The 24,069-nt window shown below is 40.6% G+C and overlaps 3 protein-coding genes across 5 annotated transcripts in view; 1 reads left to right on the top strand and 2 right to left on the bottom strand.

Moving 5' to 3' along the window:
* Window positions 1–3,679, bottom strand: part of chd3 (chromodomain helicase DNA binding protein 3) — a 49,741-nt gene extending 46,062 nt beyond the window's left edge. The window contains exons 1-6 of one of the 2 annotated variants that reach the window (XM_057853823.1): window positions 3,368–3,679; window positions 1,018–1,139; window positions 763–951; window positions 573–700; window positions 210–448; window positions 6–145 (exon numbers count right to left, since the gene is read on the bottom strand). In XM_057853823.1, coding sequence (XP_057709806.1) covers window positions 6–145; window positions 210–448; window positions 573–700; window positions 763–951; window positions 1,018–1,139; window positions 3,368–3,542 — 993 coding nt within the window. In that variant the 5' untranslated portion in view covers window positions 3,543–3,679. The remainder of the gene's footprint in view (window positions 1–5; window positions 146–209; window positions 449–572; window positions 701–762; window positions 952–1,017; window positions 1,140–3,367) is intronic. The other variant, XM_057853824.1, reaches the window with a different exon arrangement.
* A 1,721-nt stretch (window positions 3,680–5,400) lies between these two features.
* naa38 (N-alpha-acetyltransferase 38, NatC auxiliary subunit) lies at window positions 5,401–14,699 on the top strand. Of its 2 annotated transcripts, XR_009066526.1 has the most exons (4): window positions 5,401–5,998; window positions 7,370–7,538; window positions 7,605–7,809; window positions 12,297–14,699. XR_009066526.1 is itself a non-coding variant. In XM_057853829.1 (3 exons), the coding sequence occupies exons 1-3, from the start codon at window positions 5,963–5,965 to the stop codon at window positions 7,727–7,729; spliced, it is 330 nt and encodes a 109-aa protein (XP_057709812.1). In that variant the 5' UTR covers window positions 5,401–5,962; the 3' UTR covers window positions 7,730–7,907. The 2 variants fall into 2 exon arrangements, 1 of the variants encoding a protein (XP_057709812.1); XM_057853829.1 differs by lacking the exon at window positions 12,297–14,699 and having other exon boundaries at window positions 7,605–7,907.
* Window positions 14,639–23,282, bottom strand: dnajc3b (DnaJ (Hsp40) homolog, subfamily C, member 3b). The gene is made up of 12 exons (XM_057853825.1): window positions 22,894–23,282; window positions 22,708–22,818; window positions 22,511–22,635; window positions 22,371–22,445; window positions 22,156–22,299; window positions 21,909–22,090; window positions 19,158–19,277; window positions 18,986–19,091; window positions 18,809–18,929; window positions 15,173–15,305; window positions 14,954–15,102; window positions 14,639–14,891 (listed from the first exon to the last, which is right to left on the bottom strand). The coding sequence occupies exons 1-12, from the start codon at window positions 22,985–22,987 to the stop codon at window positions 14,749–14,751; spliced, it is 1,503 nt and encodes a 500-aa protein (XP_057709808.1). The 5' UTR covers window positions 22,988–23,282; the 3' UTR covers window positions 14,639–14,748.
* Window positions 23,283–24,069: the final 787 nt, after the last annotated feature.

Below are 24,069 nucleotides of genomic sequence, written 5' to 3'. Positions count from 1 at the left end.
CTTACCGAGCAACTCTTCTTCCTCTTTGAGCACACAGGAGAAAGTTTGAGACGTATGGGAGCCATTTTTTTCGCCTTGGCCGCAGCCAAAGCCTTTTTCTTGTCTGGGACACGTGGATTTTTACTGCGTTTCTTGTAACCTGGACCTGTAGTTGCACCATACACTAATATTTTGTTGTTTGTTATAGTACCAAGAAAACCCGAGCTGACCTTTGCCTTCTTTCGTCTTGGCCTTTCGGACAGGTGGCGGTGGCAGCACGGGCGCGGGCGAGGCGGCCGCCGCGGAGACCTGCTCGGCAACAGCTATGGCGGCGGCGGCTGCTGCTGCAGCTACAGCTGCGGCGTTGCCTTTGAAAGGGTTGTTGAAACTGAACTCCCTCCACTTGGCCCCCAGGATAGTCATCATTTTGGACATTGGAATCTTGGGGTTCTTTTTGGCGATCATGGGCCTGGCAGAAAAAGAAATACAGTAAGTCCTTTGACAATTGTGCCATGTTTATGCAGTTCAATGAAAAAATGGGGAGCCTCAAAACCTGATAGTTAAGTCAGAGAACTCCAAACAACGTGTCTTACCTCAAGAACTGACTGAAGGCCTTGTAGTTGGTCAGCTCCTTGTAGTCTTCCTCGGTGAAGGTATGATCAACATCCTCCAGAGCCCACTCCTTCGCCAGCTGGGCCGAGGTCTTCTGCTCCACAGGCTGCTGAGAAAGAAGCAACCGGCGTCAGCATCAGCGCCGCAACTCTCGGAAAAACGTGAGCTCACCCTCGTGACCTCCTCCTGGCCGCTGTCTCGGTCCTCGTCATCTTTTTTCTTCCTCTTGGTTTTCTTCTCCTTTCTGTCTTTGTGCTTTTTCCTCTTCTTCTTCTCGCCTGAGCCGTAGCCGCTGGCCACGCCGTCCGAGCGCTCGCCCAAGTCCCCATCCCCCGCCGAGTCCCGATCTACGTCGCTTTCCTGGGAAAACCACAAAAGAGTGAAGGGTGGCCGCGACGTGTTTTACGGAGGTGTCGTTCAACGTACAATCTTCTTGCGCTTTTTGGCCTTTGCGGGTTTGCCCTCCTTCTTCTTGGCTTCCTTCTTCTTCTTTGGCCGTCCTTTCTTTTTACACGGTACCTCCCTGTCGGACGTGTCCCCCTCTTCTTCTAAGGAGCAGGAGAATTGGAATCAAGTGTCCTTATGGTCTGAACAGTTTTAAGTATCACATGAGAGTGAGAAGAACAAACAACAAGAAATACATTGAACGCCTACCTCACCTATGAATATATTAGTGCTAACGTTAGCTAATTGTATTTCCCGTGGACACCACATGGGGTCTGAGGAGGAAGAGGAGGGCGGGGTGAGTCAAAAAGAGATGTGATTAGGCAGGGTGGAGCGCACAGAAACCAGCAATGTGAGGTGTGGAACCCAGCAATGTGGATATGTGAATCCCTTTGCATAGCAAAAGTCCGCTAGCTTAAATGCTGTATAATGCTAATGTTTACCAGATTGTTTCTGGTGCGCACCAGAAACAATCTGGTGCGTACAAGATTGTTTCTGGTGCGCACTTGAAACTATCTGGTGCGCATCAGATTAGTTGAATGCTTTATAATGCTAATCTTTACCAGATTGTTTCTGGTGCGTACAAGATTGTTACTGGTGCGCACGAGAAACTATCTGGTGTGCACCAGATTGTTTAAATGCTATATAATGCTAATGTTTACAACAATTGGATAACTTGCATCGCAAAAGTCCGCTAGCTTAAATGCTGTATAATGCTAATGTTTACCAGATAGTTTCTGATGAGCACCAGAAACAATCTGGGGCGTACAAGATAATTTCTGGTGCGCATTTGAAACTATCTGGTGCGCACCAGATTGTTTAAATGCTATATAATGCCAAATTTTACAACAATTGGGTAACATGCAGATTGTTTTTCGTGCGCACCAGAAACTATCCTGTGCGCACCAGCCAGATTGTTTCTGGTGCGCACGAGAAACTATCTGGTGTGCACCAGATTATTTGAATGCTATATAATGTTAATCTTTACCAGATTGTTTCTGGTGCGTACAAGATTGTTACTGGTGTGCACGAGAAACTATCTGGTGTGCACCAGATTGTTTAAATGCTACATAATGCTAATGTTTACGACAATTGGGTAACTTGCATAGCAAAAGTCCGCTAGCGTAAATGTTGTATAATGCTAATGTTTACCAGATTGTTTCTGGTGCGTACAAGATTGTTACTGGTGCGCACTTGAAACTATCTGGTGCGCACCAGATTGTTTAAATGCTATATAATGCCAAATTTTACAACAATTGGCTAACATGCAGATTGTTTCTCGTGCGCACCAGAAACTATCCTGTGCGCACCAGCCAGATTGTTTCTGGTGTGCACGAGAAACTATCTGGTGTGCACCAGATTGTTTGAATGCTTTATAATGCTAATGTTTACCAGACTGTTTCTGGTGCGTACAAGATTGTTACTGATGCGCACCAGAAACTATCTGGTGTGCACCAGATTGTTTAAATGCTATATAATGCTAATGTTTACAACAATTGGGTAACTTGCATAGCAAAAGTCCACTAGCTTAAATGCTGTATAATGCTAATGTTTACCAGATTGTTTCTGGTGCGCACCAGAAACAATCTGGTGCGTACAAGATTGTTTCTGGTGCGCACTTGAAACTATCTGGTGCGCACCAGATTGTTTAAATGCTATACTGGTGTGCGCCAGATTGTTTCTGCTGGGCACCAGAATGCTTAAATTTACTTTATTCCTGACGATGACCCTTTAGGGGCTCCGTAGGAATCTGAGGGCAAGCGCTTTCTGAAATTTGGCGACGCCGCCAACGGCGCGCCTCGGGGCGGCCGCCGTGCTCAATCGAGCTCGGGGACTCCGAGGCCCCACAATTTGGTTCGGCGCATCTAGGCGGGGGTGCCTTCGAGGTCGCCTGGGGGTTAAGACCTCTCCGTGGGAGCTCATTTTATCAGTCTGGCACCGCGGCCGCTTCGGGTCTCGCTCGGGCCAATCAATGTTTTCTTTTGGAAAAGATTATAAACACACTTCTGGACAACACAGAAACTTCACCTCCAGTTAAAGACTCTGGTGAAATACGAGCGTGAAATATCCGCGAAAAAAAAAAAAAGAGTGGGAAAACAACAACGCCGTTACAAGGGAGGTTTACTCCGATTGCGTTTGAACGCATCACGAAAAATGTCCTGGAATGCTGTCATTCCTGTGTCACGCGTGTCACCGAGGGGGGGCGAAGAGGGGTTAGGAAGATGACACTGTGGTCGTGGACACAAACTTCTCGAGAAGCTGCTTTAGAGAGCATCGGAGTGCTTAAAACGAGGTGGATTTCAAAGTCTTGTTTTCATCCGCCTTCACGTACCTGCGGCGGCTGCAGTTTGCCGAGACGCCGCCGGCGAGTTGACGTCGCTTCTGGCGTCTAATAAGTCTCCGCCGCCGCTGCCGCCGCCGTCGTCTTCTTCCTCCAAATCTCCTCCTCCCTCGGAATGAAGCGCCGTGCCCTCGTCTTCCTCACTGGCCCGCGGAGGATAGGACATGATAGTCCTCTCATCGGGATCCCGTCCTCGTGTGCAAAAAACAAAAACAAAATTGGATCGTGCTGTTTATTTAATATTCAAATCGGGGGGGAAAGTGAGGGGGGGCATTTTACACTAGGCAGAGAGCAACAAAGATGGCCGCCCTCTTATATTTATTTTTTAACAACCCCCCCATCACCACGCACCCCCCCCCAAAAAAGAAAAAAATCCCCTTACATAAAAAATGGCTGACTATATTATTTCAGCACCCCCTCCCCCTCCTGCTTTCACTCTGAGCGCCCCCACCCTCCCAAAAAAGCTCCACATTTTGATACAGGGGGGGGAAAAGGAGGTACGCCACTTCCATTCTTATTGTTGTGCTTGTTTCTGCCCCCCCTTCCCAACCTTTCTGCATTGCAGAGCAAATCTATCAAACATGGCCCCCACCACTGTATTAAAAAAATGATTTTTTGTGTGTGTGCTGGAAAGGGGGGAAGAAAAAAAAGGAGGGGGGGTCTGCCGCAGCCATGCCCACACTTACATCAGATTGTATTGCTTAAAAAATTAACCGCTTGTGGTGAGGATGGAAGTCAGGTATCAAGTATTCGGCATTTTTTTCTAATGAAATACATAATAATAAGAATACAATAAGGGCCATAATTCAGGGATGCAAGCAAAAATTGAAGAGGAGACAAAAGGAGAAATAATAAGAAAATGAAAAGATAAACCACTTGCACATTAACAACACAAAAACACATTATTTGACGTCTATGATCGTCAATGGCATTGAAATAGTTCTTTAATCTCTTATCAGGTCAAATCCAAAATCCAAGCCTTGACCTTTGCCTAAAATCCGCAGCAGGGCCGAAAAGTGGTATTTGTCATGTGGCAAAATTGACTTTTACCATGTGGCTTTTTTTTTTTTTTTTGCCACGTGGCATTTTTTTGGCATGTGGCCAAATGGATTTTGCCATGTGGCAAAATGGATTTTGCCATGTGCATTTTTTTTCTATGTGGCAAAATGGATTTTGCCATGTAGCATTTTTTGCCATGTGGCAAAATTGATTTTTGCCATGTGGCATTTTTTTTTGGCTATGTGGCATTTTTTTGCAATATGGCAAAATTGATTTTGCCATGTGGCATTTTTTTTGCCATGTAGAATTTTTTTTTTTTGGCATGTGGCAAAATTGGTTTTGGTATGTGGCATTTTTTTTTGCCATGTCACATTTTTTTGCCATGTGGCAAAATTGATTTTGCCACGTGGCATTTTTTTTGCCATGTGGCAAAATTAATTTTGCCATGTGGCATTTTTTTGCCATTTGGTAAAATTGATTTTGCTATGTGGCAAAATCGATTTGGTCATGTGGCATTTTTTTGCCACATGACAAAATTGATTTTGCCATATGGCAAAAAAAGGCCGCATGGCAAAATCAATTTTTTCATGTGGCATTTTTTTTTTTTTTGCACATGGCATTTTTTTGCCATGTGTCTTTCTTTTGCTATGTGGCAAATTTGATTTTGCCACGTGGCATTTTTTGCCATGTGGTAAAATTGATTTTGCATGTGGCATTTTTTGCCATGTGGCAGAATTGATTTTGCCATGTGGCATTTTTTTTTTGCCATGTGGCATCATTAATTTTGCCGTGTGGCAAAATTGATGTTGCCACGAGGCATTTTTTTTCTTTTGCCATGTGACAAAACTGATTTTGCCACGTGGCATTTTTTGCCATGTGGCAAAATAAATTTTGACATATCGCTTGTTTTTGCTATGTGGCAAAATCGATGCGCTGTAATGTAAAGTGTGTGGTCAAAAATCACAACCACGTTTTTCCACCATTCAAAATGAATGGAAAATTTGGACATGCCCAGCTGTCAATGGCATAGCCTTACATGGGTGGCAGTTAATTGTCAATGCGCTCTAATGGTAAGTGTATGGTCAAAAATCACAGCCACACGTTTTTTTTCTACCATTTAATATGAATGGAAAATTGGGACGTGCGTATCCGCCAATGGCATGGTTGTGCATGGCCAGCAACAATGCCATCTACCCCTAAAAAATACCACATACCCTCCCAAAAATATGCCACAAACCAAAATCCATTTTGCCACATACCTAAACCCTACAGCGCATTGACATTTAACTGGCACCAGAGTCAGGCTACGCCACTGACGACTGTGCACGTCTAAATTTTCCATTCATTTTGAATGGCAGAAAAACGTGATTGTGATTTTTGAATATACTCTTTACATTACAGCGCATCCATTTTGCCACATACCAACAAAAAAATGCTCTCTCTCTAAATCCGTCTGAAAGTATTGACTCTTCCTTCGTATCATGACGACATGTGACCACCAAGGGTCGCTGTTCTACAAGGGTCGCGCAGGAAAATGTCCGTCTGGTAAATACTTCCGGCAGGAAACCACAGAAGAAGACTGCACAAATGGCAACAATCGAAGAAAATGGACCGTCGCTTCGTGTAGGTTTATGTACTCATTTTAACCTTTTAATATAAAGCATGTCTGCCTCCCGTTAAACGAGACGTCGGCGTTTAGCAACATTTAAGCTAACGAGTTAGCGCTCAGATGGACAAAACACAACAAATCATGCAAAGTTGTGGTGGATTTGTCTTTTTTGCTTGTACAGGAACCAGCATTTAACAGATTTCTTAGAAGTGAATTATACCTAAATACAACTGGTTGTAACATACAGTTTCAACTAGGGGAGGGAACCTCTCGGTACCTCACGATGCGATACGATTTGCGATACACAGCTCACGATAACGATCTCACATAGGGCTAAGGATTTGTTTGAGAATTCAAGATATATTTTTCGTTTTTCACAAGAATTTTCAACGTAAAAAGCTCCTTGTTGTAAGGTTGCCGCCACATTGTCTCACAGACTAGCATATTTCGACATATTTACGTAAAATAAATGCTAACTGCATGTTCTTTTTGCTTTTAACCAAGAATCGAAACTGTTTTACGTCCTTATCTAGAAAGAATTCAGGGATTTAAGCATTTTTTCACAAGAATATTCACCAGAAAAGCTCTTTACATGACGGCCGCAACATTGACTAGCATCATTCTTCGACGTATTTACGTAAAGTAAATGCTAACTGCACATTTTTTTTGGTTTTTTGCTTTTAACCAAGAATTGAGACTGTTTTACTTCCATATCTAGAAAGAATTCATGGATGTAAGTATTTATTCACAAGAATTTTCACTGGTTCAAAGCTTCATGGTGGTTCATTGTCTTGTGACAGTCTTATGGCGCCACTGTTAAATAAAGTGTTACCAAATTCCATAACTAGCAATTAATGAAAAGTTATCAGTTCATAAAGATGTTGTTCTCAAAAACAAAACATTTTACAAAAAAAATCTGCCATAATTGTATGCAGTTACTCACAATGTTACTTCATTACTTGAGTATTATTTTCAACTTGTACTTGAGTAAAAGTTTGGATGACTACTTATACTTGAGTAATAATATTTTGAAGTAAATTTTGACTGCATGAACAATTATGTTAGCTCAAACAAAAACTTACCTTATGTTGGTCTTCCCAGGGAGCAGCTGGATCCAGCAGTGTTACATGAGTGATGTCATATTCACGGTTGCCACTAGAGGACAGTGTATCCACTCAAATCAATAAAGCTAAATACAAACACCTTCAAAACAAACTCGAGTCATCGAAATAACAAAAATTGATTCGAAGCTTTTTTCTAATTGAATTACTCAAGTTAATCGATTAATCGTCGCAGCACTAATGCAAAGTATCACGATACATCACAATTTCGATATTTTGTCACACAACTAGTTTAAACATTGTTTTTGTGCTCGGTCTACCCAGGAGCAGGGTGACATGTCGTCTTTAGCGAGGCAGAAGCTTCAGAGCCTCCTGAACAAGAACATGAGGATCCGCATGACCGACGGCAGAACCTTGGTGGGTCTTTTCCTCTGCACGGACCGGGATTGTAATATCATCCTGGGCTCGGCTCAGGAGTTCCTCAAATCCACAGGTGGGAGCAAAACGTAAGCCCAGTTTTGAATGATGGATTTTCATGTTTTTTTTTTTGTCTTTTTAGACACTTTCTCCCAGGGTGAACCCCGAGTCCTGGGCCTGGCCATGATTCCGGGTCACCACGTGGTGTCCATCGAGGCAGAGGCTGACATTCTGGACGACACGCAAACTTTCAACATCCACCACTAGCATTTTTTCATTAATTTATGTGATGTTCTGACCGACACAATATCTGTCATTTTTACTTGTACATACAGTCATGTGAAAAACAGGCATGAAAATGGGTCAGGGGTTAAAAAGGTGAGAACAGGCATGAAAATCTCTCACCTTTCGGCGAAATTCGCCGTTTTGAAGTCAAAAAGGGCGACCTACGTGAATTGCGTAGATCCGAGGAGAAATTATTTTTGGGAGGGGGGGGGGGGTCGGGAGGTTGTATTTAATTATTATTATCATCCTGTGATTAATTTAGTACGCAAACTGAGCACTTAACACAGTCAGCAAAATCCTTCTAGACGCTTCGCTGACGAGAACCAATCATCGGCCCAAGCTGCGTTCCATTATTCCAAACGCGCGCACGCCATACGTGTACATGGAGTGCTCGGAGAGCCTTTGGTTGGATTGCAAAACTGCGAAAACAAAAAGCAGGCCTTACCCACACCGGGGCAGACCAGAGCGCAGCATGCACACTTGCCTGTATTTGCCAGCAGGTTGAATTTGGCGAGTAATGGTTTCAATCGTTTTCACATTTTGCGATATAAAAAAGTTACTGCCATTCGTTGCAGCTTGCGTTGAACACTGCCAGAGCTAGCCAAATCTCCCATGAAAAAGATTAGCTCCCGTTAAATTGGCGTCAAGCTTGTGTATTTAGCGGTAATATAAATGAAGAAACACACTGTTGAGTCAAATTAAGCGACTGCTCTCGGATGGAGGGGGGCGCCTCGTATCGCTCCCGTTGTTCGCCTGAGACGCGTTATTTTCGGCTGGGACTTGAGCTGACGGCCGGTGTCGGCACAACACCGGCCCGACGAGTGGTAGGAATGACTCTTGCTTCTTAAAGCTTTTCAGAAATACAGGGATCCCTCGTTTTTCGCGGTTAATGGGGACCAGAACCCGCCGCAATAAGTGAAAACCGCGAAGTAGCGCCCCCCCCCCATTTTTTTGTGCGTGTTCAATGTATTTATTCAGATTTTACATTGGACAAAAGATACATGTATATAAGACATGTTTTTTCACTTTTTTCACCAAAGTATCATTTATAAATGGTTTTCAAGCACTTCAAAATGTAAGAATTATGATAAGTTTTAAACATGTTACTGCCCCACCGAATTATTTTTAAACAAGAATAAAGTAGTAAGAAAATGCTTGGCTTTATTAAAAGCTTCATAGTGAGTCTACTCAAACCCTCTCAGGCTTTGGTAAACGGTGATTGACACATGTGCAAAGTTTTTCTTTTTATATATATTTTTTTGTTTGAAGCAACTTATTTGATTGAATAATAAAGACACAAATGTCCTCGCCAAAATGTGGCCCAAACACAAAACAACATTACTTCAAAGGAAACATTTGTTTCAATCAAGAAAAATAGTTTTCAAATGCTTTTTTGTCTCAAATTTATTTTTGCAATCAAAAACAATTTTTTTATTGAGGTGACTTTTTTGGGATTAAAAGTATCTACTGTATTTTGATTGAAGCAACTTTGTTTTTGATAGAAGTAACTTTGTTTTTTGATTTAATAATAAAAACAAATCTACATCGTTATTGAGAGAAAGAAATTAAGAAAGCTTTAAAACTAAAAGCTTTTTTTTTTTTTAATATTTATATTTCATTACATAGACATGCCTCGTAGGGAAAGGAGATTGAGGGATAAAAAAAAGGAGTTGGATGAGGCTGCTAAAGGCAGTGGATACCTCATCAGCTGGGTGAATAGCAGACCTAGTAAGAACAAGTTTGCAAGGATAGTCGGGTATTAAATACAATTATAAACGCAATTACAATGTTATTTTTCTATAAGATTTTATGTCATTGCTTTATTAATCATTAGGTGCTAGAGTTGTTAAGTATGGATAATAATGAGATAATAGTTTTGAGAAAACTGTGCTGTTGGTGGCTCAGTGACCATCTGATGTGGTTTGTTTGTTCTCAGATGAACAAGTTGAAGGAAATTTTGATGCAGAGGTTGAAGGAAGAAAAGAGGCAGACTGACTGAGTCACAGCTAGAAAGTGTTGATGAAAGTTAGGATTTCTATTCACTGTTGCCCCCTCCCAATTAAAGTATGTCACAGTCGCAGCCAATTACTATCTAAAGCTGGTTAAAATTGAAGTTATGTTGTTTAAGGTGTATTAAATACTTGTTCATGTGCCCCTTTTGATCTACGAGCACCTGCCCCTCCACCGGTCTCTGCACGGCCCTGCTGAAACACAGTGTGGGTTGACAGAGCTCAATATTTTGTTGGGGTGTACAGTGTACTGGAACATATTTCCTCCACACCCTTCTCACCTTTTTAACCCCTGACCCATTTTCATGCCTGTGAGAAGGGTGTGGAGGAAATATGTTCCAGTACACTGTACACCCCAACAAAATATTGAGCTCTGTCGACCCACACTGTGTTTCAGCAGGGCCGTGCAGAGACCGGTGGAGGGGCGGGTGCTCGTAGATCAAAAGGGGCACATGAACAAGTATTTAATACACCTTAAAACAACATAACTTCAATTTTAACCAGCTTTAGATAATAATTGGCTGCGACTGTGACACACTTTAATTGGGAGGGGGCAACAGTGAATAGAAATCAAAACTGTCATCAACACTTTCTGGCTGTGACTCAGTCAGTCTGCCTCTTTTCTTCCTTCAACCTCTGCATCAAAACTTCCTTCCTCAACTTGTTCATCTGAGAACAAACCACATCAGATGGCCACTGAGCCACCAACAGCACGGTTTTCTCAAAACTATTATTTCATTGTTATCCATACTTAACAACCCTAGCACCTAATGATTAATAAAGCAATGACATAAAATCTTATAGAAAAATAACATTGAAATTGTGTTTATAATTGTATTTAATACCCGACTATCCTTGCAAACTTCTTACCAGGTCTGCTATTCACCCAGCTGATGAGGTATTCACTGCCTTTAGCAGCCTCATCCAACTCCTTTTTTTATCCCTCAATCTCCTTTCCCTACGAGGCATGTCTATGTAATGAAATATAAATATATAAAAATAAAAAAAATAAAAAACAGACTCCCCGGTGGATTTTTGTTTTAAAGCTTTCTTAATTTCTTCCTCTCTCAATAACGATGGAGGTAGATTTGTGTTTTTTTTTTTTTATTCAATCAAAAAACAAAGTTACTTCTATCAAAAATAAAGTTGCTTCATTCAAAATACAGTATATACTTTTAATCCCAAAAAAGTCACTTCAACAAAAAAAATTGATTGATTGCAAAAATAAATTTGAGACAAAAAAAGCATTTGAAAACTATTTTTCTTGATTGAAACAAATTTTTCCATTGAAGTAATGTCGTTTTGTGTTTGGGCCACATTTTGGCTAGGACATTTGTGTCTTTATTATTCAATCAAATAAGTTGCTTCAAACAAAAAAATATATATAAAAAGAAAAACTTTGCACATGTGTCAATCACCGTTTAACAAAGCCTGAGAGGGTTTGAATAGACTCACTATGAAGCATTTAATAAAGCCAAGCATTTTCTTACTACTTTATTCTTGTTTAAAAATAATTCGGTGGGGCAGTAACATGTTTAAAACTTATCATAATTCTTACATTTTGAAGTGCTTGAAAACCATTTATAAATGATACTTTGGTGAAAAAAGTGAAAAAACATGTCTTATATATATATATGTATCTTTTTTCCAATGTAAAATCTGAATAAATACATCGAACACGCACCAAAAAATTGGGGGGTACTTCGCGGTTTTCACTTATTGCGGCGGGTTCTGGTCCCCATTAACCGCGAAAAACGAGGGATCCCTGTATTTCTGAAAAGCTTTAAGAAGCAAGAGTCATTCCCACCACTCGTCGGGCCGCTGTTGTGCCGACACCGGCCGACAGCTAAAGTCCCAACCGAAAATAACGTGTCTCAGGCGGACAACGGGAGCGATGCGAGGCGCCCCACTCCATCCGAGAGCATGCCGCTTAATTTGACTCAACAGTGCGTTTCTTCGTTAATATTACCGCTAAATACACGAGTTTGACGCCAATTTAACGGGAGCTATTTTTTCACGGGAGATTTGGCTAGCTCTGGCAGTGTTCAACGCAAGCTGCAACGAATGGCAGTAACTTTATTATATCGCAAAATATGAAAACGATTGAAAGCATTACTCACCAAATTCAATCTGCTGGCAAATGCAGGGAAGTGTGTATGCTGCGCTCTGGTCTGCCCCGCTCTGGATAAGGCCTGCTTTTTTTTTCGCAGCTTTGCAATGCAACCGAAGGCTCTCCAAGCACTCCATGTACACGTAAAGAGTGCGCGCGATTGGAATAATGGAACGCAGTTTGGGCCGATGATTGGTTCTCGTCAGCGAAGCATCTAGAAGGATTTGCTGACTGGATTTCTTAAGTGCTCAGTTTACGTACTAAGTTAATCACATGATGATAATAATAATAATTAAATAAAACCTCCCAACCCCCCCCTCCTCCCAAAAAGAATTTCTCCTCGGATCTACGCAATTCACGTAGGTCGCACTTTTTGACTTCAAAACGGCGAATTTCGCCGAAAGGTGAGAGATTTTCATGCCTGGAAAAAATGAGGACACCCCATTCTCATATTAACGTCTGATCTTGGTTTTTTTTTTTGTATCTCTGGAAAATAAACTGATTTAATTGCAGGTAAACAACAAAAATGAACATTGTTTTACTCATTAAACCAAATATATCAACAAAAATGCATATTCTAACTGAGGAAAAGTTAGGACACCCTGCCACTTAATAGCTACTGTTACCCTCTTTGGCTGAAATAACTTAAGTGAGTGGACAGTGGAATGGCTGATTTTTTATTCTTTTGAAATCCCTTACCAGACTCATAAGCATCAACATTCTTCTTTCTGATGATCTCACCATGGTGTTTTCTCTCGCTTCAACAGTGACACTATACTAAATATGAGGTATAAATAAGGCAAGCCTCCTTCAACCCAATGGGTAATGATGTTCTAATCATGTGCACCTGATGTGATACACCTGTGTGTGATTTTAGCCATTTGAAGTGGGATTGAATGTGGGGGAGTACCTTAACTACTCGAGTACTCATTACTACTTGAGTACTTATTATTTAAGTACTTGTTACTTAACCACTTAAGTACTCATTAGTTTAGTACTTGAGTACCTTCCACTGAAGTACTAGAGTATTCAATACTACTCGAGTACTTGTTACTCAAATACTCATCACTTAAATACTCGGGTACTCATTACTTTATTACTCAAGTACCCTCAACTTAAGAACTCGAATACATTACTTAAATACTCAAGTACCTATTGCTTTACTAAAATTACTACTCGAGTACTCAAGTACTAGTAGGTTCCACTGAAATACTTGTACTCATTACTACTTGAGTACTTGAGTACTCGATTACTTAACTACTTGAGTACTCATTACTTAAATACTCAGGTACTCATTACTACTTGAGAATTTGTTAAGTACTTGAGTACTTGTTACTTAACCACTTAAGTACTCATTACTTCAGTGGAGTACCTTCCACTGAAGAACTAGAGTACTCATTACTACTCAAGTACTTGTTACTCAAATACTCATCACTTACTCGAGTACTCATTACTTTATTACTCAAGTACCCTCAACTTAAGTACTCGATTACTCATTACTTACTCAAGTACTTATTGCTTTACTAAAATTACTAGAGTACTCAAGTACTAGTAGGTTCCACTGAAATAATCAAGTACTCATTACTTTACTACTCGAGTACTTGCTGAGTACTCGATTACTTGTTAACTACTCGAGTACTCATTACTTAAATACTCAGGTACTCAATACTTTACTACTCGGGTACCTTCCACTGAAGTACGCGAGTACTCATTACTTGAGTAGTCATACTCAAGTACTCATTACTTACTCGAGTACTCGTTACTTTACTACTCAAGTGCCCTCCACTTAAGTACTCAAGTACTCCTTACTTAAATACTCAAGTACCTATTGCTTTACTAAAATTACTACTCGAGTACTCAAGTACTAGTAGCTTCCACTGAAGTACTCAAGTACTCATTACTACTCAAGTACTTGTTATTTAAGTACTCGATTACATGTTATTTAACTACTAAAGTACTCATTACTTTACTACTCAGGTACCTTCCACTGAAATACGCGAGTACTCATTACTACTCGAGTACTTATACTCACGTACTCATTACTTACTCGAGTACTCGTTACTTTCCTACTCGAGTACCCTCGACTTAAGCACTCGAGTCCTCATTACTTAAATACTCAAATAACTATTGCTTTACTAAAACTACTCAAGTACTCAAGTACTAGTAGCTTCCACTGAAGTACTCAAGTACTCATTACTACTCAAGTACTTGTTATATAAGTACTCGATTACTTGTTACTTAACTACTCGAGTACTCATTACTCAAATACTCCTGATGTGATACCCCGTGAGTGACTTTAGCCATTTTAAGTGGGATTGAATGTGGGGGTGTCCCAATTTATCCCTCAACAGAAATTGTAATTATTTAAAATGACGTTTTACAGAGTTTTTTTCAGTTTTAATTGTTAAGTTCTATTACTTGAATCTCTCAAGATTGTCAAATTGATATTAAATATCCATATGACCAAATATGTTCGAAAACACATAGGGTGTCCTAATTTTTTCACATGACTGTACAAACCCTGGCGAAAATGCTGGACTCCATCATGTAAATGTATCAGTTTTGTGACAGATCATTCAATCCAACTCTATGGAATTTGTGTCTGGGATTCTTTTAATGCAGTCCAAACCCTGCATTGAATTGGCAACAATGCAAGAGCACAAAAGCTCAATAAATAACTCTGTCTTAGTTAAATAAAAGTGCAGATTTTGAAATACTGACGTCTCCGCATTCAACGTTGGCGTGTTGTCAGCCTAGAAGATGGCGAAAATGTTCTTTTTTTTTTTTTTTTTTTTTTAAATCGCACATTGTAACAAAATAAAACTTAAATAAAGAAGGCTTTCTAGTTTTCAAGTTTGTCAGCCATTTTTGTGAGAAGTCCTTTACTGGAACTTGAAGTGGAAGCTTCCTCCCGACTCAAATGGGTTAAAGGGGAAAGGCCAACCGTGTCCGTCGTGTCCGCCGCCCTGCTGCTGGTTCTCCGGGTCCAAGGGATCCTCGCCCGCGTCAAACTTTTCTCTCATTTCTGCAAATATTTTTCAGTTAGCAGTCTAATTACAAGTCACAATAGCAAGCGGTTTTGCTAACCCGGGTCAGTGAGGACCTCCTTAGCCGAGGCGATGTCGATGAACTTCTTCTCGGCCTCCTTTTTCTCAGCCTCGGACTGGAAGTTGTCAGGGTGCCACTGTTGCGCCAGCTTCCTGTACGCCTTGATGATCTCCTGCTTGTTAGCCGCCCTGAAGAAAGCGCTCAATGACCAAAGGCCGCCAACTTTCAGCCGCCGAAAGCTTCTACGAATAGCGGTACCGGCTCACTCCCAGGATCTTGTAGTAATCTCTCTTGCGGGAGATCTTGAGCAGCTTAAAGGCTCGCTCAAGCCCTTCTCGGATATCGTCGCTGTCGCCGTCGAATTCACGCGCCTCCTGATAGTCCTCCACGGCTGCGAGGAAGACCGCAAAGAATTGAAAAAAAATTAATGAAAATACCTGAACTTAGCCTCAAACGGTATTAAAAAAAATGATTATCTAACTACAAAAAAAGACAAAAACAATTAGATAACTTGCATAGCAAAAGCCTGCTAGCTTAAATGCTATAAAATGCTAACTTTTTTTTTCTTTGTTACAATGCTCTAATCAAATCATTCAAACACATATTCACACAAAAACAGCTAAGTATACCTATAAGCTAAATTACAAATGCATAAAGAACAATTAGCTTAAACTAAAATTTACCTTATGTTGGTCTTAACTCAGAGCAGCTGGAATCAGCCATGGTAAATGAGTTACAGTGGTACGTAAAAGTATCTGAACCTTTTAGAATTTCTCACATTTCTGCATAAAACCACCATAGAATGTTTTCTGATCTTTGTCAAAATCACACAGATGAAAAAACTGTCTGCTTTAACTAAAACCACCCTAATATTTATAGGTTTTCATATTTAAATGAGGATAGAATGCAAACAATGACAGAAGGGGGGGAAATAAGTAAGTGAACCATCACATTTAATCTTTTGTGCCCCCTCCTTTGGCAGCAATAACTTCAACCAGACCTTCGGAACTTCAACCTGTCATTGTTTGCATTAGGCCTGAACGATATTGGAAAAAACTATTGTGGCGATTTTTTGGGGGTTTGCGATATATTGCAATATTATATTGCGATATTAAAAACAAACAACAACAACAACAAAATAAATAAAAAAAATATATATTTATATTTATATGTAAATATATATTTTTTAAAGAAATTTTCACTAGATGACTTGAATAGCTGTTTGGAAAGACTTTGGATGACTCACCATCACCACAGTGTACAGTGATCCCTCGTTATTCGTGGTTAATGGGGACCAGAACCCGCCGCGATAAGTGAAAAACTGCCAAAGTGATTTAAAAAATGTATATAAAATATGGTTTTTAAGCACTTCAAATGTCATAATTATGATCAGTTTTAAACATAACTGTCCAACCAAATCATTTTTGAACAAGAATAAAATACTGTCGCAGAAAAATGCTTGGCTTTATTAAATGCTTCTGTTTATCTACCTTAGCTGTGACTCTTTGAGTGACATGTAGAAATTTCAAACTCCTCATGATCACTTCTGGCATTTATTTTATATGTCTCCAACGTCTCCACACACACAAACACATTCATTCCAACTTCCTAGCAGAAACTGTTTAAAAAGTTAAACGATGATTGACACATTACTCCGCTTTGAAGTCCGCTTCTTGGCAAGATCAAAGACAACGACCATTGTTAACTTTAATAAGCAAGTACTGCAGTGACTGTGAGGGCTGGGAGAGGGAGGGTTTGAGGCCGTGGGCAGATCAGAAAGCAAGGCGTATGTGGATTTTTAAAAAAATAACAAAAAACTATTGCACGTGCTTGCGATGGGACTATCGCACATGCGCACACCGCAATGGCGATGTTTAAACGATATATCGTTCAGGCTAAGTTTGCATACTATCCTCATTCAAATATGAAAACATACAAATATCGGTGTGGTTTTAGTTAAAGCAGACACTGTTTTTTCATCTGTGTGATTTTGACAAAGATCACATCTCACGGTGATTATATGAAGAAATGTGAGAAATTCCAAAAGCTTCAGATACTTTTTCATACTACTGTATGTCATATTCACTTTTGCCACTAAAGGGCAGTGCATCCACCCAAATCAATAAAAATAAATGCAAACACTTTTGAAAACCAACCATTACAACGCCACTCAAATAAACGAAAACTCGAAGCAGCAAAATTTCATTCGAAGATTTTTTTCCTTATCAAGTTAATCAAGTACCGTAATTTTCAGACAATAAGCCACTACGTTTTTCCCTCATTTTGACTCCTGCTGGTTATAGTCCAGTGTGTCTTATTTGTTGATTAATTTAGGTTACTTAATAGGTAATATTTTATTTCACAGCGGCGTCATAAGACCGTCATTATTCCAACATGCTTCCTAGCATGCATTGGGGCACTACAGATCTAAATAACGATCAAAATTCATGTTCTATGATAAATATTTCTTCAGTTACTGTTCCAGTTGTTTCATTAATTGGTAGCTGCATCATACGGCTGTCAAATGAACCACCGTGAAGCTTTGAAACAATTGGCTGCAAAGCATCTATGCTTCAAGAAGCTTCATTTGGCCATCACTGCTCCCTTGGTTAACCTCTGCTGCCACCACGGTTGTTGTCCAACATGGCTCTTAGCATGCATTGCAGCGCTAAAGATGTAAATGATAGTGTCATGTCATAATTATGACTGTCTTATGGCAGTCTTATAGCACCACTGCCAAATCAAGTGTTACCAGATACCATAACTAGCAATTAATGAAACAAGTGGAACAGTAACTGAAGAAATAATTAGCACAGACCATGAATTTTGATTAGGGCTGTCAAAATTATCGCGTTAACGGGCGTTAATGAATTTTTTAAATTAATCACGTTAAAATATTTGACGCAATTAACGCACCTGCCCCGCTCAGACAGATTTAAATGACAGTACAGTCAAATGCCCACTTGTTAATTGTGTTTTATGGAGTTTTGCCGCCCTCTGCTGGCGCTTGGGTCCGACTGATTTTATAGGCTTCAGCACCCATCAGCATTGTGTAAGTAATTATTGACATCAAAAATGGCGGGTTACTAGTTTGTTTTTTGATTGAAAAATTTTACAAATTTTATTCAAACGAAAACATTAAGAGGGGTTTTAATATAAAATTTCCATAACTTGTACTAACATTTATCTTTTAAAAACTACAAGTCTTTCTATCCATGGATCGCTTTAACAGAATGTTAATAATGTTAATGCCATCTTGTTGATTTATTGTTATAATAAACAAATACAGTCCTTATTATGTTGAATGTATATATCCATCTTGTGTCTTATCTTTCCATTCCAACAATAATTTACAGAAAAATATGGCACATTTTATAGATGGTTTGAATTGCGATTAATTACGATTAATTAATTTCTAAGCTGTAATTAACTCGATTAAAAATTAATTAAATTAAAATTTAAAATTAATCATTTGACAGCCCTAATTTTGATATTTACATTTGGAGTGCTGCAATGCATGCTACGAGGCATGTTGGACGAAAACAGTGTTGACAGCAGGTGGCACCAGAGGTTGACTTTCTCCCTCAAGGGAGCAGTGGCCAAATGAAGCTTCTTGAAGCAATGAACATTGCAGTCAATTGGTTCAAAGCTTCATGGTGGTTCATTTGACAGTCTTATGATGCTGCTGTCAAATAAAGTGTTACCGATGACTATCTTTTAGTGTAAATATCCTATAATACAGTGAGGACAACTGTGGCTTATAGTCCGGTGCAGCTTATCTATGAACAAATGCCGTTTTTGTGTCAAATTTGGTGGGTAGCGGCTTACAGTATATCTGGTACGCCTTACAGTCTGAAAATTACAGTAATCATTGCAGCGTTACTCACGACCTACCTTTCTCGTAGTCCTGGTTGAGAATGTAGGCTTCGGCACGGTCGCGCAGGATTCTGGGATTGCGTGGGTCCCGCTGGTGTGCCTCGGAGCACGCGTCGATAGCCTCCGCGGCCGCTTTGACCTGGGTACGGAAACACGGTGTAGTGCGGTCCAAGCTAAAGCCAGAAAAAGTCTCACCTTGACAAGACAGAAACAGATTCTCTCCTTGGCCAGGTTGCCGTAGTAGAACACGTAGGGCTCCGCCTCCGTCACGCCCTCGTACTCCTTAATGGCGTCGCGGTACCTGGGCAGAGAGAGATGAGAGTGTGAGTAAGGCCGGGCTGGATGGAGTCGCCGCATGGTAGCCCACCTTTCTTCTTGGACCAGCTCCTCAGCAGAGTCCAACCGCTTGCTAAGTTTCTTCACCTGCTTGTAGTGGCTCAGGCACTCTTTGTCATCCTGGTCCAGCTTCAGACACTCTCGCACTTGGCTGTGTGCAAGGCGAGAAAGATGAGAGTATTTTCCAAAACATATTAGCAAATTGGAATATACAGTGGGGCAAATAAGTATTTAGTCAATCACTAATTGTGCAAGTTCTCCCACTTGAAAATATTAGAGAGGCCTGTAATTGTCAACATGGGTAAACCTCAACCATGAGAGACAGGATGTGGGGGGGGGGGGAAATCACATTGTTTGATTTTTAAAGAATTTATTTGCAAATCATGGTGGAAAATAAGTATTTGGTCAATACCAAAAGTTCATCTCAATACTTTGTTGTGTACACTTCACAAGCTTATCACACACTGTTGCTTGTATTTTGGCCCATTCCTCCATGCAGATCTCCTCTAGACCAGTGATGTTTTAGGGCTGTTGTAAGGCAACACGGACTTTCATCTACCTCCACAGATTTTCTATGGGGTTGAGATCTGGAGACTGGCTAGGCCACCCCAGGACCTTGAAATGCTTCTTACCAAGCCACTCCTTTGTTGCCCAGGCTCTGTGTGTCATGCTGAAAGACCCAGCCACGTCTCATCTTCAATGCCCTTGCTGACAGAAGGAGATTTTCTCTCAAAATTTCTCGATACATGGCCCCATCCATTCTTTCCTTTACACAGATCAGTCGGCATGGTCCCTTTGCAGAAAACAGCCCCAAAGCATGAGGTTTCCACCACCATGCTTCACAGTGGGTATGGTGTTGTTCGGATGCAATTCAGTATTCTTTCACCTCCAAACATGAGAACCTGTGATTCTACCAAAAAGTTCCATTTTGGTTTCATCTGACCACAACACATTCTACCAGTCCTCTTCTGGATCATCCAAATGCTCTCTAGCGAACCACAGACGAGCCTGGACGTGTATTTTCTTCAGCAGGGGGACACGTCTGGCAGTGCAGGATTTGAGTCCCTGGTGGCGCATTGTGTTACTGATAGTAGACTTTGTTACTGTGGTCCCAGATCTCTGTAGGTCATTTACTAGGTTCCCCCATGTGGTTCTGGGATTTTTGCTCACCGTTCTTGTTATCATTTTGACGCCACGGGGTGAGATCTTGCACGGAGCCCCAGATCGAGGGAGATCATCAGTGGTCTTGTATGTCTTCCATTTTCTAATAACTGCTCCCACAGTTGATTTCTTTACACCAAGCATTTTATCAATTGCAGATCCAGTCTTCCCAGCGTGGTGCAGGTCTACAATTTTGTCTCTGGTATCCTTCGACAGCTCTTTGGTCTTGGCCATAGTGGAGTTTGGAGTGTGACTAACTGATGTTGTGGACAGGTGTCTTTTATACCGATAATGAGTTAAAACAGGTGACGAGTGGAGCCTCGTTAGAAGAAGTTGGACCTCTTTGACAGCCAGAAATCTTGCTTGTTTGTAGGTGACCAAATACTTATTTTTCACTCTAATTTGGAAATAAATTCTTTAAAAATCAAACAATGTGATTTTCTGTTGTTTTTTTTCCCCCACAGTCTGTCTCTCATGGTTGAGGTTTACCCATGTTGACAATTACAGGCCTCTTTAATCTTTTCAAGTAGGAGAACTTGCACAATTGGTGGTTGACTAAATACTTATTTTCCCCCACTGTATATTTTAAATTTTTTTAGGGCTGTCAAACGATTAAAATTTTTCAATTGAGTTAATTACAGCTTAAAAATTAATTAAACGTAATCAATCGCAATTCAAACCATCTCTAAAATATGCCATATTTTTCTGTAAATTATTGTTGGAATGGAAAGATAAAACACAAGATGGATATATACATTCAACATATGGTACATAAGTACTGTATTAGTTTATTATAACATAAATCAACAAGATGGCATTAACATTATTAACATTCTGTTAAAGCGATCCATGGATAGAAAGACTTGTAGTTCTTAAAAGATAAATGTTAGTACAAATTATAGAAATTTTATATTAAAACCCCTCTTAATGTTTTTGTTTTAGTAAAATTTGTAAAATTTTCAATCAAAAAATAAAGTAGTAGCCCGCCATTGTTGATGTCAATAATTACACAATGCTCATGGGTGCTTAAGCCCATAAAATCAGTCACACCCAAGCACCAGCAGAGGGCGACAAAACTCCAAAAAACACAAGTAACAAGTGGACATTGTGACACTGTGCTGTCATTTTAATCTGTTTGAGCGGGGCATGTGCGTTAATTGCGTCAAATATTTCAACGTGATTAATTTAAAAAATTAATTACCGCCCGTTAAGGCGATAATTTTGACAGCCCTAATTTTTTTATAAGTGCTTTTGCTTTTTTTTTTATGAATTCTAAATATTTTTGTTCGATTGTTTTGCAACTCGAGCTGTGTCTGTGGGCTAAGTAGGTCCAGTAAGTTGTGATTATTTCAGTTGTATTTGAAATATTTCAGTTAACTATTATTTTTTTTTGTTACTTTACTTCTTTATTTTGACATCATATTCATGTTGATGTTACAATTTGCAAATATGTCGTGAAAAAAAAACAATTCAATAGATTTTTTTTCAATTGATTTTTTTTTTACCCATACATCTCAAAATAACACATTTTAGAGCTATAGTTGCAATACCGTGGTATCATACCATCTAAATCTCATACCTCTCATCTCATAAATCTCATACGTGCCTCGTCTCAACTCACCTGAGAGACTCGCGATGCTCCCCCAAGCTGTACTGAAGGCGACTGAGCTTGAGGAAAGCGGCACGGTTGTCGCTACGCAGCCGGGTGGCGGGCGTCAGGTCCTGGATGGCCTTCTGCGGGTCCCCCGTGCGCAGGTAGCAGTCTGCGCGGAGCTCCCGCATCTCGGGATCCCACGGCGAGATCTGGCGGAGTAGGCAGAAGAACTACGTTGAAGCTCCGCTTCCCGCATCCGGGCAATTTGGAGTACCTCGACAACACGCTCTAGCAGCGAGATGGCGCCGGAATAGTCGCCCTGGTGGTACGCTGCCCTGGCGTCTTCCTGCAGCTCCTCCAAGTCTCGGGTTCTCGCCAGCTGTTCCCTTACTTCACCGTACTCTGGAGACTGCCGGATCTAAGTAACGAGGCAAAAAGTCGTCACGAAAGGAGAAAAACACATGAGCAGAAGATGTCGGCTGCGCTCACGATGGTTTCAAAGTCATTCCGAGCCTCCTGCACGTTGCCTTGTTTCAGGAGAATGTTCCCCCTCTGCAGCCGGGCCTGGGAAAGCACAGACAATGAAGCGAGGACGAAATGCAACTACGCCGGCGTCTCTACTTTCTAACCGCAAAGAAGTCAGGCTTGAGCTGTGTGGCTGCGGTCAGATCTGGGAGAGCCGATCGGGACTTGCCCATAGCCAGGAAGACTGCGGCGCGTTTGTAGTAGGTCAGGTAGTTCTTGGGATCCACCTCTGGACACGCCCACATTTGCCATATAGTAGCGGTAAACATTACAACTATTTTTCAACACGTCATTCTGTTACCCAAAGCAGAGTGGTAGTGGGTCAAGGCTTCAGCCAGCTGACCAGCCGCTAATAGTTTGCGTCCCATCTCCAAGTGGTGCTCAATCTCGCCTCGAGTTGCCCCCAACACGCCTGAAAAACAGCCCATTCGCCTTGACGTCATTTCAAAAAGCAAGACAGTATTAAGAGTAGTTGATAACCATTTACCGTCAATTTGAAAGTCCAAAATGACACAGAGCAGGGACAGGAAGCACAAGACCCCCCCACCGAGCCCTGTCAGGCGGCTCCGAGCCCAGTCCATACCGGAAAGCTTTTACATACACCGAGTCCAACTCATAGAAGCTTTTATACACTTTCTAGCTAGCCGAGAAAGGAAATAGAGTACCGTTAGCTTAGCAATGTATTTACATTCCGACTAGAATCACGTTCCGTGGGAAATACGCGACACTCGGAACAACGGTTCCGTACAAAAACATAGGTGAGGTAGCCGTAAAATAATAATTGTATTTATACAATATCTTTCAAATGCCTCGAAATAGGAAATAACAATTTATAACTCCATATTACACGCAAAAAATCGTTTTGTGTTCAATGTTGAGACCACGCCCTCCACACCGTTTCCCTCGAGATGATTGGGCTACGCGCTGACAGTTGAGACGTGGCCTCTTCTAATTGGACAACAGCGGCATGATTAAAACGCACTCAAAATCAGCGTTTCTTCAAAATATTTTTTTTTTTTTTTTTTTAAAGATCCCTCGTTTTAAGTGATAAGTGAAAAACCGCGAAGTAGCAAAAAAAAAAAAAAAAATTTCTTTTTGTCTTCAATGTAGGGCTGTCAAACGATTCAAATTTTTAATCGAGTTAATTACAGCTTAAAAATTAATTAATTGCAATTGAATCCATCTATAAAATATGCCATATTTTTCTGTAAATTATTGTTGGAACGAAAAGAATAGACACAAGACGGATATATACATTCAACATACGGTATATAAGAAGGGCCGGCCCAGCCTATACGCAGACTAGGCAGCTGCTTAGGGCCCCTGACCACTAGGGGGCCCTCAATCTGGCAATTGTTTAATTTATATTCTTTTTTTTTTTACTACAGTTTGCTTTATTTGACTTCTGTGAGTTTTGATACTTGATTACAAGATTTTAAAAAAATAATAATAATTGGCTGCAAAGCTTTATTGCTTCAAGAAGCTTCATTTGGCCATCACTGCTCCCTTGGGGGAGACAGTCAACCTCTTTGGCCACCTCCTGTCAACACTGTTGTTGTCCAACATGGCTCCTAGCATGAATTGCAGCGCTACAGATGTAAATAAATTCAAAATTCATGTTCTGTGCTAATTATTCATTTGGTTACTGTTCCAGTTATTTCAT

The sequence above is a fragment of the Corythoichthys intestinalis genome, chromosome 13 (genome assembly GCF_030265065.1).
Source record: "Corythoichthys intestinalis isolate RoL2023-P3 chromosome 13, ASM3026506v1, whole genome shotgun sequence".
NCBI lineage: Eukaryota > Metazoa > Chordata > Actinopteri > Syngnathiformes > Syngnathidae > Corythoichthys > Corythoichthys intestinalis.
Note: the sequence above shows the minus strand (reverse complement) of the source record. Positions and strands in the feature narration are given on the sequence as shown.

Bases quoted from the DNA above. Each gene is read 5' to 3' on its own strand.
- naa38 (XM_057853829.1), top strand. From the start codon at position 5,963: ATGGCAACAATCGAAGAAAATGGACCGTCGCTTCGT. The intron at 5,999-7,369 runs GTAGGTTTATGT...CGGTCTACCCAG, and splicing joins AAAATGGACCGTCGCTTCGT to GAGCAGGGTGACATGTCGTC. The intron at 7,539-7,604 runs GTGGGAGCAAAA...TTGTCTTTTTAG, and splicing joins GGAGTTCCTCAAATCCACAG to ACACTTTCTCCCAGGGTGAA.
- dnajc3b (XM_057853825.1), bottom strand. From the start codon at position 22,987: ATGGACTGGGCTCGGAGCCGCCTGACAGGGCTCGGTGGGGGGGTCTTG. The intron at 22,819-22,893 runs GTAAATGGTTAT...GCTGTTTTTCAG, and splicing joins TTTGGACTTTCAAATTGACG to GCGTGTTGGGGGCAACTCGA. The intron at 22,091-22,155 runs GTACTCCAAATT...CTACTCCGCCAG, and splicing joins TGCTAGAGCGTGTTGTCGAG to ATCTCGCCGTGGGATCCCGA.